We start from the raw sequence: 15,752 nt of genomic DNA, 5'->3' as shown, positions 1-15,752 counted from the left end.
CGGATATACAGTTTAATTTTAATACCAAGTGAACATAGTTTAATCATAACTCGGATATACAGTTTAATTTTAATATGAAGTGAACATAGTTTCATCATAACTCGGATATACAGTTTAATTTTAATACCAAATGAACATAGTTTAATCATAACTCGGATATACAGTTTAATTTTAATACCAAGTGAACATAGTTTAATCATAACTCGGATATACAGTTTAACTTTAATACCAAGTGAACATAGTTTAATCATAACTCGGATATACAGTTTAATTTTAATACCAAGTGAACATAGTTTAATCATAACTCGGATATACAGTTTAATTTTAATACGAAGTGAACATAGTTTAATCATAACTTGGATATGCAGTTTAACTTTAATACGAAGTGAACATAGTTTAATCATAACTTGGATATGCAGTTTAACTTTAATACCAAGTGAACATAGTTTAATCATAACTTGGATATGCAGTTTAATTTTAATATGAAGTGAACATAGTTTAATCATAACTTGGATATACAGTTTAACTTTAATACGAAGTGAACATAGTTTAATCATAACTCGGATATACAGTTTAACTTTAATACGAAGTGAACATAGTTTAATCATAACTTGGATATACAGTTTAACTTTAATACCAAGTGAACATAGTTTAATCATAACTTGGATATGCAGTTTAAGTTTAATACGAAGTGAACATCGTTTAATCATAACTTGGATATACAGTTTAACTTTAATACCAAGTGAACATGGTTTAATCATAACTTGGATATACAGTTTCACTTTAATACCAAGTGAACATAGTTTAATCATAACTTGGATATGCAGTTTAAGTTTAATACGAAGTGAACATCGTTTAATCATAACTTGGATATACAGTTTAACTTTAATACGAAGTGAACATAGTTTAATCATAACTTGGATATGCAGTTTAACTTTAATACCAAGTGAACATAGTTTAATCATAACTTGGATATGCAGTTTAACTTTAATACCAAGTGAACATAGTTTAATCATAACTTGGATATACAGTTTAACTTTAATACGAAGTGAACATAGTTTAATCATAACTTGGATATGCAGTTTAACTTTAACACCAAGTGAACATAGTTTAATCATAACTTGGATATACAGTTTAACTTTAATACCAAGTGAACATAGTTTAGTCATAACTCGGATATACAGTTTAACTTTAATACCAAGTGAACATAGTTTAATCATAACTTGGATATGCAGTTTAAGTTTAATACGAAGTGAACATCGTTTAATCATAACTTGGATATACAGTTTAACTTTAATACCAAGTGAACATAGTTTAATCATAACTTGGATATGCAGTTTAAGTTTAATACGAAGTGAACATAGTTTAATCATAACTTGGATATACAGTTTAACTTTAATACCAAGTGAACATAGTTTAATCATAACTTGGATATACAGTTTAACTTTAATACCAAGTGAACATAGTTTAATCATAACTTGGATATGCAGTTTAAGTTTAATACGAAGTGAACATAGTTTAATCATAACTTGGATATACAGTTTAACTTTAATACCAAGTGAACATAATTTAATCATAACTTGGATATACAGTTTAACTTTAATACCAAGTGAACATAGTTTAATCATAACTTGGATATGCAGTTTAAGTTTAATACGAAGTGAACATAGTTTAATCATAACTTGGATAAACAGTTTAACTTTAATACCAAGTGAACATAGTTTAATCATAACTTGGATATACAGTTTAACTTTAATACCAAGTGAACATAGTTTAATCATAACTTGGATATGCAGTTTAAGTTTAATACGAAGTGAACATCGTTTAATCATAACTTGGATATACAGTTTAACTTTAATACCAAGTGAACATAGTTTAATCATAACTTGGATATGCAGTTTAACTTTAATACCAAGTGAACATAGTTTAATCATAACTTGGATATGCAGTTTAACTTTAATACCAAGTGAACATAGTTTAATCATAACTTGGATATACAGTTTAACTTTAATACGAAGTGAACAAAGTTTAATCATAACTTGGATATGCAGTTTAACTTTAATACCAAGTGAACATAGTTTAATCATAACTTGGATATACAGTTTAACTTTAATACCAAGTGAACATAGTTTAGTCATAACTCGGATATACAGTTTAACTTTAATACCAAGTGAACATAGTTTAATCATAACTTGGATATGCAGTTTAAGTTTAATACGAAGTGAACATCGTTTAATCATAACTTGGATATACAGTTTAACTTTAATACCAAGTGAACATAGTTTAATCATAACTTGGATATGCAGTTTAAGTTTAATACGAAGTGAACATAGTTTAATCATAACTTGGATATAGAGTTTAACTTTAATACCAAGTGAACATAGTTTAATTATAACTTGGATATACAGTTTAACTTTAATACCAAGTGAACATAGTTTAATCATAACTTGGATATGCAGTTTAAGTTTAATACGAAGTGAACATAGTTTAATCATAACTTGGATATACAGTTTAACTTTAATACCAAGTGAACATAGTTTAATCATAACTTGGATATACAGTTTAACTTTAATACCAAGTGAACATAGTTTAATCATAACTTGGATATGCAGTTTAAGTTTAATACGAAGTGAACATAGTTTAATCATAACTTGGATATACAGTTTAACTTTAATACCAAGTGAACATAGTTTAATCATAACTCGGATATACAGTTTTACTTTAATACCAAGTGAACATAGTTTAATCATAACTTGGATATACAGTTTAACTTTAATACCAAGTGAGCATAGTTTAATCATAACTTGGATATACAGTTTAACTTTAATACCAAGTGAGCATAGTTTAATCATAACTTGGATATACAGTTTAACTTTAATACCAAGTGAACATGGTTTAATCATAACTTGGATATACAGTTTAACTTTAATACCAAGTGAGCATAGTTTAATCATAACTCGGATATACAGTTTAACTTTAATACCAAGTGAACATAGTTTAATCATAACTCGGATATACAGTTTAACTTTAATACCAAGTGAACATAGTTTAATCATAACTTGGATATACAGTTTAACTTTAATACCAAGTGAACATAGTTTAATCATAACTTGGATATACAGTTTAACTTTAATACGAAGTGAACATAGTTTAATCATAACTTGGATATACAGTTTAACTTTAATACCAAGTGAACATAGTTTAATCATAACTCGGATATACAGTTTAACTTTAATACCAAGTGAACATAGTTTAATCATAACTCGGATATACAGTTTAACTTTAATACCAAGTGAACATAGTTTAATCATAACTTGGATATACAGTTTAACTTTAATACCAAGTGAACATAGTTTAATCATAACTTGGATATACAGTTTAACTTTAATACCAAGTGAACATAGTTTAATCATAACTCGGATATACAGTTTAACTTTAATACCAAGTGAACATAGTTTAATCATAACTTGGATATACAGTTTAACTTTAATACCAAGTGAGCATAGTTTAATCATAACTTGGATATACAGTTTAACTTTAATACCAAGTGAACATAGTTTAATCATAACTTGGATATACAGTTTAACTTTAATACCAAGTGAACATAGTTTAATCATAACTTGGATATACAGTTTAATTTTAATACCAAGTGAACATAGTTTAATCATAACTTGGATATACAGTTTAACTTTAATTCCAAATGAACATAGTTTAATCATAACTCGGATATACAGTTTAACTTTAATACCAAATGAACATAGTTTAATCATAACTCGGATATACAGTTTAACTTTAATACCAAGTGAACATAGTTTAATCATAACTTGGATATACAGTTTAATTTTAATACCAAGTGAACATAGTTTAATCATAACTCGGATATACAGTTTAACTTTAATACCAAATGAACATAGTTTAATCATAACTTGGATATACAGTTTAACTTTAATACCAAGTGAGCATAGTTTAATCATAACTCGGATATACAGTTTAACTTTAATACCAAGTGAACATAGTTTAATCATAACTCGGATATACAGTTTAACTTTAATACCAAGTGAACATAGTTTAATCATAACTTGGATATACAGTTTAACTTTAATACCAAGTGAGCATAGTTTAATCATAACTTGGATATACAGTTTAACTTTAATACCAAGTGAACATAGTTTAATCATAACTTGGATATACAGTTTAACTTTAATACCAAGTGAACATAGTTTAATCATAACTTGGATATACAGTTTAATTTTAATACCAAGTGAACATAGTTTAATCATAACTTGGATATACAGTTTAACTTTAATACCAAATGAACATAGTTTAATCATAACTCGGATATACAGTTTAATTTTAATACGAAGTGAACATAGTTTAATCATAACTCGGATATACAGTTTAATTTTAATACCAAATGAACATAGTTTAATCATAACTCGGATATACAGTTTAATTTTAATACCAAGTGAACATAGTTTAATCATAACTCGGATATACAGTTTAATTTTAATACGAAGTGAACATAGTTTCATCATAACTCGGATATACAGTTTAATTTTAATACCAAATGAACATAGTTTAATCATAACTCGGATATACAGTTTAATTTTAATACCAAGTGAACATAGTTTAATCATAACTCGGATATACAGTTTAACTTTAATACCAAGTGAACATAGTTTAATCATAACTCGGATATACAGTTTAAGTTTAATACGAAGTGAACATCGTTTAATCATAACTTGGATATACAGTTTAACTTTAATACCAAGTGAACATAGTTTAATCATAACTTGGATATGCAGTTTAAGTTTAATACGAAGTGAACATAGTTTAATCATAACTTGGATATACAGTTTAACTTTAATACCAAGTGAACATAGTTTAATCATAACTTGGATATACAGTTTAACTTTAATACCAAGTGAACATAGTTTAATCATAACTTGGATATGCAGTTTAAGTTTAATACGAAGTGAACATAGTTTAATCATAACTTGGATATACAGTTTAACTTTAATACCAAGTGAACATAGTTTAATCATAACTTGGATATACAGTTTAACTTTAATACCAAGTGAACATAGTTTAATCATAACTTGGATATGCAGTTTAAGTTTAATACGAAGTGAACATAGTTTAATCATAACTTGGATAAACAGTTTAACTTTAATACCAAGTGAACATAGTTTAATCATAACTTGGATATACAGTTTAACTTTAATACCAAGTGAACATAGTTTAATCATAACTTGGATATGCAGTTTAAGTTTAATACGAAGTGAACATCGTTTAATCATAACTTGGATATACAGTTTAACTTTAATACCAAGTGAACATAGTTTAATCATAACTTGGATATGCAGTTTAACTTTAATACCAAGTGAACATAGTTTAATCATAACTTGGATATGCAGTTTAACTTTAATACCAAGTGAACATAGTTTAATCATAACTTGGATATACAGTTTAACTTTAATACGAAGTGAACATAGTTTAATCATAACTTGGATATGCAGTTTAACTTTAATACCAAGTGAACATAGTTTAATCATAACTTGGATATACAGTTTAACTTTAATACCAAGTGAACATAGTTTAGTCATAACTCGGATATACAGTTTAACTTTAATACCAAGTGAACATAGTTTAATCATAACTTGGATATGCAGTTTAAGTTTAATACGAAGTGAACATCGTTTAATCATAACTTGGATATACAGTTTAACTTTAATACCAAGTGAACATAGTTTAATCATAACTTGGATATGCAGTTTAAGTTTAATACGAAGTGAACATAGTTTAATCATAACTTGGATATAGAGTTTAACTTTAATACCAAGTGAACATAGTTTAATTATAACTTGGATATACAGTTTAACTTTAATACCAAGTGAACATAGTTTAATCATAACTTGGATATGCAGTTTAAGTTTAATACGAAGTGAACATAGTTTAATCATAACTTGGATATACAGTTTAACTTTAATACCAAGTGAACATAGTTTAATCATAACTTGGATATACAGTTTAACTTTAATACCAAGTGAACATAGTTTAATCATAACTTGGATATGCAGTTTAAGTTTAATACGAAGTGAACATAGTTTAATCATAACTTGGATATACAGTTTAACTTTAATACCAAGTGAACATAGTTTAATCATAACTCGGATATACAGTTTTACTTTAATACCAAGTGAACATAGTTTAATCATAACTTGGATATACAGTTTAACTTTAATACCAAGTGAGCATAGTTTAATCATAACTTGGATATACAGTTTAACTTTAATACCAAGTGAGCATAGTTTAATCATAACTTGGATATACAGTTTAACTTTAATACCAAGTGAACATGGTTTAATCATAACTTGGATATACAGTTTAACTTTAATACCAAGTGAGCATAGTTTAATCATAACTCGGATATACAGTTTAACTTTAATACCAAGTGAACATAGTTTAATCATAACTCGGATATACAGTTTAACTTTAATACCAAGTGAACATAGTTTAATCATAACTTGGATATACAGTTTAACTTTAATACCAAGTGAACATAGTTTAATCATAACTTGGATATACAGTTTAACTTTAATACGAAGTGAACATAGTTTAATCATAACTTGGATATACAGTTTAACTTTAATACCAAGTGAACATAGTTTAATCATAACTCGGATATACAGTTTAACTTTAATACCAAGTGAACATAGTTTAATCATAACTCGGATATACAGTTTAACTTTAATACCAAGTGAACATAGTTTAATCATAACTTGGATATACAGTTTAACTTTAATACCAAGTGAACATAGTTTAATCATAACTTGGATATACAGTTTAACTTTAATATCAAGTGAACATAGTTTAATCATAACTCGGATATACAGTTTAACTTTAATACCAAGTGAACATAGTTTAATCATAACTTGGATATACAGTTTAACTTTAATACCAAGTGAGCATAGTTTAATCATAACTTGGATATACAGTTTAACTTTAATACCAAGTGAACATAGTTTAATCATAACTTGGATATACAGTTTAACTTTAATACCAAGTGAACATAGTTTAATCATAACTTGGATATACAGTTTAATTTTAATACCAAGTGAACATAGTTTAATCATAACTTGGATATACAGTTTAACTTTAATTCCAAATGAACATAGTTTAATCATAACTCGGATATACAGTTTAACTTTAATACCAAATGAACATAGTTTAATCATAACTCGGATATACAGTTTAACTTTAATACCAAGTGAACATAGTTTAATCATAACTTGGATATACAGTTTAATTTTAATACCAAGTGAACATAGTTTAATCATAACTCGGATATACAGTTTAACTTTAATACCAAATGAACATAGTTTAATCATAACTTGGATATACAGTTTAACTTTAATACCAAGTGAGCATAGTTTAATCATAACTCGGATATACAGTTTAACTTTAATACCAAGTGAACATAGTTTAATCATAACTCGGATATACAGTTTAACTTTAATACCAAGTGAACATAGTTTAATCATAACTTGGATATACAGTTTAACTTTAATACCAAGTGAGCATAGTTTAATCATAACTTGGATATACAGTTTAACTTTAATACCAAGTGAACATAGTTTAATCATAACTTGGATATACAGTTTAACTTTAATACCAAGTGAACATAGTTTAATCATAACTTGGATATACAGTTTAATTTTAATACCAAGTGAACATAGTTTAATCATAACTTGGATATACAGTTTAACTTTAATACCAAATGAACATAGTTTAATCATAACTCGGATATACAGTTTAATTTTAATACGAAGTGAACATAGTTTAATCATAACTCGGATATACAGTTTAATTTTAATACCAAATGAACATAGTTTAATCATAACTCGGATATACAGTTTAATTTTAATACCAAGTGAACATAGTTTAATCATAACTCGGATATACAGTTTAATTTTAATACGAAGTGAACATAGTTTCATCATAACTCGGATATACAGTTTAATTTTAATACCAAATGAACATAGTTTAATCATAACTCGGATATACAGTTTAATTTTAATACCAAGTGAACATAGTTTAATCATAACTCGGATATACAGTTTAACTTTAATACCAAGTGAACATAGTTTAATCATAACTCGGATATACAGTTTAATTTTAATACCAAGTGAACATAGTTTAATCATAACTCGGATATACAGTTTAATTTTAATACGAAGTGAACATAGTTTAATCATAACTTGGATATGCAGTTTAACTTTAATACGAAGTGAACATAGTTTAATCATAACTTGGATATGCAGTTTAACTTTAATACCAAGTGAACATAGTTTAATCATAACTTGGATATGCAGTTTAATTTTAATATGAAGTGAACATAGTTTAATCATAACTTGGATATACAGTTTAACTTTAATACGAAGTGAACATAGTTTAATCATAACTCGGATATACAGTTTAACTTTAATACGAAGTGAACATAGTTTAATCATAACTTGGATATACAGTTTAACTTTAATACCAAGTGAACATCGTTTAATCATAACTTGGATATGCAGTTTAAGTTTAATACGAAGTGAACATCGTTTAATCATAACTTGGATATACAGTTTAACTTTAATACCAAGTGAACATGGTTTAATCATAACTTGGATATACAGTTTCACTTTAATACCAAGTGAACATAGTTTAATCATAACTTGGATATGCAGTTTAAGTTTAATACGAAGTGAACATCGTTTAATCATAACTTGGATATACAGTTTAACTTTAATACGAAGTGAACATAGTTTAATCATAACTTGGATATGCAGTTTAACTTTAATACCAAGTGAACATAGTTTAATCATAACTTGGATATGCAGTTTAACTTTAATACCAAGTGAACATAGTTTAATCATAACTTGGATATACAGTTTAACTTTAATACGAAGTGAACATAGTTTAATCATAACTTGGATATGCAGTTTAACTTTAATACCAAGTGAACATAGTTTAATCATAACTTGGATATACAGTTTAACTTTAATACCAAGTGAACATAGTTTAGTCATAACTCGGATATACAGTTTAACTTTAATACCAAGTGAAAATAGTTTAATCATAACTTGGATATGCAGTTTAAGTTTAATACGAAGTGAACATCGTTTAATCATAACTTGGATATACAGTTTAACTTTAATACCAAGTGAACATAGTTTAATCATAACTTGGATATGCAGTTTAAGTTTAATACGAAGTGAACATAGTTTAATCATAACTTGGATAAACAGTTTAACTTTAATACCAAGTGAACATAGTTTAATCATAACTTGGATATACAGTTTAACTTTAATACCAAGTGAACATAGTTTAATCATAACTTGGATATGCAGTTTAAGTTTAATACGAAGTGAACATCGTTTAATCATAACTTGGATATACAGTTTAACTTTAATACCAAGTGAACATAGTTTTATCATAACTTGGATATGCAGTTTAACTTTAATACCAAGTGAACATAGTTTAATCATAACTTGGATATGCAGTTTAACTTTAATACCAAGTGAACATAGTTTAATCATAACTTGGATATACAGTTTAACTTTAATACGAAGTGAACATAGTTTAATCATAACTTGGATATGCAGTTTAACTTTAATACCAAGTGAACATAGTTTAATCATAACTTGGATATACAGTTTAACTTTAATACCAAGTGAACATAGTTTAGTCATAACTCGGATATACAGTTTAACTTTAATACCAAGTGAACATAGTTTAATCATAACTTGGATATGCAGTTTAAGTTTAATACGAAGTGAACATCGTTTAATCATAACTTGGATATACAGTTTAACTTTAATACCAAGTGAACATAGTTTAATCATAACTTGGATATGCAGTTTAAGTTTAATACGAAGTGAACATAGTTTAATCATAACTTGGATATAGAGTTTAACTTTAATACCAAGTGAACATAGTTTAATTATAACTTGGATATACAGTTTAACTTTAATACCAAGTGAACATAGTTTAATCATAACTTGGATATGCAGTTTAAGTTTAATACGAAGTGAACATAGTTTAATCATAACTTGGATATACAGTTTAACTTTAATACCAAGTGAACATAGTTTAATCATAACTTGGATATACAGTTTAACTTTAATACCAAGTGAACATAGTTTAATCATAACTTGGATATGCAGTTTAAGTTTAATACGAAGTGAACATAGTTTAATCATAACTTGGATATACAGTTTAACTTTAATACCAAGTGAACATAGTTTAATCATAACTTGGATATACAGTTTAACTTTAATACCAAGTGAACATAGTTTAATCATAACTTGGATATGCAGTTTAAGTTTAATACGAAGTGAACATCGTTTAATCATAACTTGGATATACAGTTTAACTTTAATACCAAGTGAACATAGTTTAATCATAACTTGGATATGCAGTTTAAGTTTAATACGAAGTGAACATCGTTTAATCATAACTTGGATATACAGTTTCACTTTAATACCAAGTGAACATAGTTTAATCATAACTCGGATATACAGTTTAACTTTAATACCAAGTGAACATAGTTTAATCATAACTTGGATTTGCAGTTTAAGTTTAATACGAAGTGAACATCGTTTAATCATAACTTGGATATACAGTTTAACTTTAATACCAAGTGAACATAGTTTAATCATAACTCGGATATACAGTTTAACTTTAATACCAAGTGAACATAGTTTAATCATAACTTGGATATACAGTTTAACTTTAATACCAAGTGAACATAGTTTAATCATAACTTGGATATGCAGTTTAAGTTTAATACGAAGTGAACATTGTTTAATCATAACTTGGATATACAGTTTAACTTTAATACCAAGTGAACATAGTTTAATCATAACTCGGATATACAGTTTAACTTTAATACCAAGTGAACATAGTTTAATCATAACTTGGATATACAGTTTAACTTTAATACGAAGTGAACATAGTTTAATCATAACTTGGATATACAGTTTAACTTTAATACCAAGTGAACATAGTTTAATCATAACTCGGATATACAGTTTAACTTTAATACCAAGTGAACATAGTTTAATCATAACTTGGATATACAGTTTAACTTTAATACCAAGTGAGCATAGTTTAATCATAACTTGGATATACAGTTTAACTTTAATACCAAGTGAACATAGTTTAATCATAACTTGGATATACAGTTTAACTTTAATACCAAGTGAACATAGTTTAATCATAACTTGGATATACAGTTTAATTTTAATACCAAGTGAACATAGTTTAATCATAACTTGGATATACTGTTTAACTTTAATACCAAATGAACATAGTTTAATCATAACTCGGATATACAGTTTAACTTTAATACCAAATGAACATAGTTTAATCATAACTCGGATATACAGTTTAACTTTAATACCAAGTGAACATAGTTTGATCATAACTCGGATATACAGTTTAACTTTAATACCAAGTGAACATAGTTTAATCATAACTCAGATATACAGTTTAACTTTAATACGAAGTGAACATAGTTTAATCATAACTTGGATATACAGTTTAACTTTAATACCAAATGAACATAGTTTAATCATAACTTGGATATACAGTTTAACTTTAATACCAAGTGAGCATAGTTTAATCATAACTCGGATATACAGTTTAACTTTAATACCAAGTGAACATAGTTTAATCATAACTCGGATATACAGTTTAACTTTAATACCAAGTGAACATAGTTTAATCATAACTTGGATATACAGTTTAACTTTAATACCAAGTGAGCATAGTTTAATCATAACTTGGATATACAGTTTAATTTTAATACCAAGTGAACATAGTTTAATCATAACTTGGATATACAGTTTAACTTTAATACCAAATGAACATAGTTTAATCATAACTCGGATATACAGTTTAATTTTAATACCAAGTGAACATAGTTTAATCATAACTCGGATATACAGTTTAATTTTAATACCAAATGAACATAGTTTAATCATAACTCGGATATACAGTTTAATTTTAATTCCAAGTGAACATAGTTTAATCATAACTCGGATATACAGTTTAATTTTAATACGAAGTGAACATAGTTTAATCATAACTCGGATATACAGTTTAATTTTAATACCAAATGAACATAGTTTAATCATAACTCGGATATACAGTTTAATTTTAAAACCAAGTGAACATAGTTTAATCATAACTCGGATATACAGTTTAACTTTAATACCAAGTGAACATAGTTTAATCATAACTCGGATATACAGTTTAATTTTAATACCAAGTGAACATAGTTTAATCATAACTCGGATATACAGTTTAATTTTAATACCAAGTGAACATAGTTTAATCATAACTCGGATATACAGTTTAACTTTAATACCAAATGAACATAGTTTAATCATAACTCGGATATACAGTTTAACTTTAATACCAAATGAACATAGTTTAATCATAACTCGGATATACAGTTTAATTTTAATACCAAATGAACATAGTTTAATCATAACTTGGATATACAGTTTAACGTTAATACCAAGTGAACATTGTTTAATCATAACTTGGATGTACAGTTTAATTTTAATACCAAGTGAACATAGTTTAATCATAACTTGGATATACAGTTTAACTTTAATACGAAGTGAACATAGTTTAATCATAACTTGGATATGCAGTTTAACTTTAATACGAAGTGAACATAGTTTAATCATAACTTGGATATGCAGTTTAACTTTAATACCAAGTGAACATAGTTTAATCATAACTTGGATATGCAGTTTAATTTTAATATGAAGTGAACATAGTTTAATCATAACTTGGATATACAGTTTAACTTTAATACGAAGTGAACATAGTTTAATCATAACTCGGATATACAGTTTAACTTTAATACGAAGTGAACATAGTTTAATCATAACTTGGATATACAGTTTAACTTTAATACCAAGTGAACATAGTTTAATCATAACTTGGATATGCAGTTTAAGTTTAATACGAAGTGAACATCGTTTAATCATAACTTGGATATACAGTTTAACTTTAATACCAAGTGAACATAGTTTAATCATAACTCGGATATACAGTTTAACTTTAATACCAAGTGAACATAGTTTAATCATAACTTGGATATACAGTTTAACTTTAATACCAAATGAACATAGTTTAATCATAACTCGGATATACAGTTTAACTTTAATACCAAGTGAACATAGTTTAATCATAACTCGGATATACAGTTTAACTTTAATACCAAGTGAACATAGTTTAATCATAACTCAGATATACAGTTTAACTTTAATACGAAGTGAACATAGTTTAATCATAACTTGGATATGCAGTTTAACTTTAATACGAAGTGAACATAGTTTTATCATAACTTGGATATGCAGTTTAACTTTAATACGAAGTGAACATAGTTTAATCATAACTTGGACACACAGTTTAACTTTAATACGAAGTGAACATAGTTTAATCATAACTTGGATATGCAGTTTAACTTTAATACGAAGTGAACATAGTTTTATCATAACTTGGATATGCAGTTTAACTTTAATACCAAGTGAACATAGTTTAATCATAACTCGCATATACAGTTTAACTTTAATACCAAGTGAACATAGTTTAATCATAACTCGGATATACAGTTTAACTTTAATACGAAGTGAACATAGTTTTATCATAACTTGGATATGCAGTTTAACTTTAATACGAAGTGAACATAGTTTAATCATAACTTGGATACACAGTTTAACTTTAATACGAAGTGAACATAGTTTTATCATAACTTGGATATGCAGTTTAAGTTTAATACGAAGTGAACATAGTTTTATCATAACTCGGATATACAGTTTAACTTTAATACCAAGTGAACATAGTTTAATCATAACTTGGATATACAGTTTAACTTTAATATGAAGTGAACATAGTTTAATCAAAACTTGGATATGCAGTTTAAGTTTAATACGAAGTGAACATAGTTTAATCATAACTCGGATATACAGTTTAACTTTAATACCAAATGAACATAGTTTAATCATAACTTGGATATACAGTAAAACTTGATGGTCTGACTCCAGTTTAAAATTTTCCTGCTGTGAAACGAAACTATTTTTATTTTCAAATAAAATGCATAATCTGTACAAAATTGTAGATTAAAAGTCAATATTGATTTACTCACTGCAGCTTTCACATCTGTCATGATGGATTTCGCAGTAGTTTCTGTCAAAGAGACAAACCATCTGCTTTTAAATCAAAGGTTTTCCCAGTTGGTGAAAAGCTCTGACCATAGAGCCCATGTCTATTTTTGTGCCACTCATTACCAAGGTGACCGCTCTTCCTACAATGTGTTTCGACAGCAGCTCTTCCATGTAGGTTTTTATTACTTGCAAAATCGAAGATTTTTCAAATATATTGGTTGGTCTTGTGCGTTATTCTGTCTGTCTGTTTGGCTGTCTGTCTGTCTGTCTGTCTGTCTGTCAATCGCCTACAGGTCACAATTTTAAACCGATCTTCACGAAACCTCACCAGATGGTAGAGTTGGTCATAAGGAAGAAGCCTATTATTGATTTTGAGGCCAAAGGTCATCTTGAGGTCAAATTTCTAAAATTGTCATTTTTCATCCGATTGACTTGAAAATTGAACAGCATTTGCAGATCGAGTCACTAAATTGGGAAACCAACTATTTTTGAGGTCAGAAGGTCAAAGATAAACTCAAGATCAAGCTTCCAAAATCATCAATTTTCATCTGAAAAATCATCAATTTGAATCCGATTCACCAAAGCTTTGATTAAGATCGTCAGTTATAATCTTAATGAAATGGACAATTTGATGTATCCATAGCAAGTTTTCTTTATTTTGGGGAGGGGGTGGATTTTGCAAGTATCAAGCTCTGCATGACGTCTTCTTGTTTTTACTTTGATGTATCGTACTTTATACAGAATATCGGTGCTGCCGAAACACTTCTTGGCAAGGGTAATGCTGGATGGTTTACCATTGCCTTCCAAGCGTTGTTTGTCCGTGCTCCATTCATTTAAATGCTGAGCATGAAGCAATAAAGCAGCACATTCTTTAAAAGAAGGTCTTTGGGTTTTATTTAGCCAGTGTTTGAACCACTAACTGATCGCTGAGACTCAGAGGGAACGCACTAACCATTTACACCACGGAGCCTGGTTTGAGAAACTACCTCTAACTAGAATGCACTCATTTAGCACTCAGTCGAGAGCATACATCCACCTGGTGAACAGTTTACGTTTTGTATCTCAGAGTAGACCAGGAAAAAACAATACAGAATTTATATAATATGTAGAAACATTCTTCACCAAAGTTGAATCGATTATTCCTTGTCACACACACAACCGGTCCAACAAGTTTCGTCCAAATCCATCCATAACTTTTTGAGATATCCTACTATGTATCGTTTTTGGCCCTATCTCCCAATGGTGAAGAATCACTTAATAAACTCTAGTAGCCGGATCCGAATCTGGATCTTCACCAAAATCTAATAACTCCGTCGGTGTCACATACACTACATCTCTGCCAAATTTCGTCAGGATCAGTCCACAACTTTTTGAGATGTCTTGTTCACAAACGGACAGACAAACGGACGGACAGACAGACGGGTGAAAACATAACCTCCATCCACCTTTGGTGGCGCAGGTAAAATACTTTATTTCAAAAAACTACCTTTAAAAACACTTTATTTAAAAAAAACTACCTTT

General features: G+C 27.6%; 1 protein-coding gene across 1 annotated transcript in view; it reads right to left on the bottom strand.

Moving 5' to 3' along the window:
- LOC137436086 (troponin C, slow skeletal and cardiac muscles-like) overlaps positions 1–14,233 on the bottom strand; it is a 49,454-nt gene extending 35,221 nt beyond the window's left edge. The window contains exons 1-3 of the mRNA XM_078786251.1: positions 14,086–14,233; positions 13,778–13,888; positions 10,455–10,504 (exon numbers count right to left, since the gene is read on the bottom strand). Coding sequence (XP_078642377.1) covers positions 10,455–10,504; positions 13,778–13,888; positions 14,086–14,233 — 309 coding nt within the window. The remainder of the gene's footprint in view (positions 1–10,454; positions 10,505–13,777; positions 13,889–14,085) is intronic.
- Between the last annotated feature and the right edge of the window lie 1,519 nt (positions 14,234–15,752).

The sequence above is a fragment of the Myxine glutinosa genome, chromosome 11 (assembly GCF_964187855.1).
Source record: "Myxine glutinosa chromosome 11, kmMyxGlut1.1, whole genome shotgun sequence".
NCBI lineage: Eukaryota > Metazoa > Chordata > Myxini > Myxiniformes > Myxinidae > Myxine > Myxine glutinosa.
The sequence above is the reverse complement of the archived record's forward strand: the minus strand, read 5'-3'. Positions and strand labels throughout refer to the sequence as shown.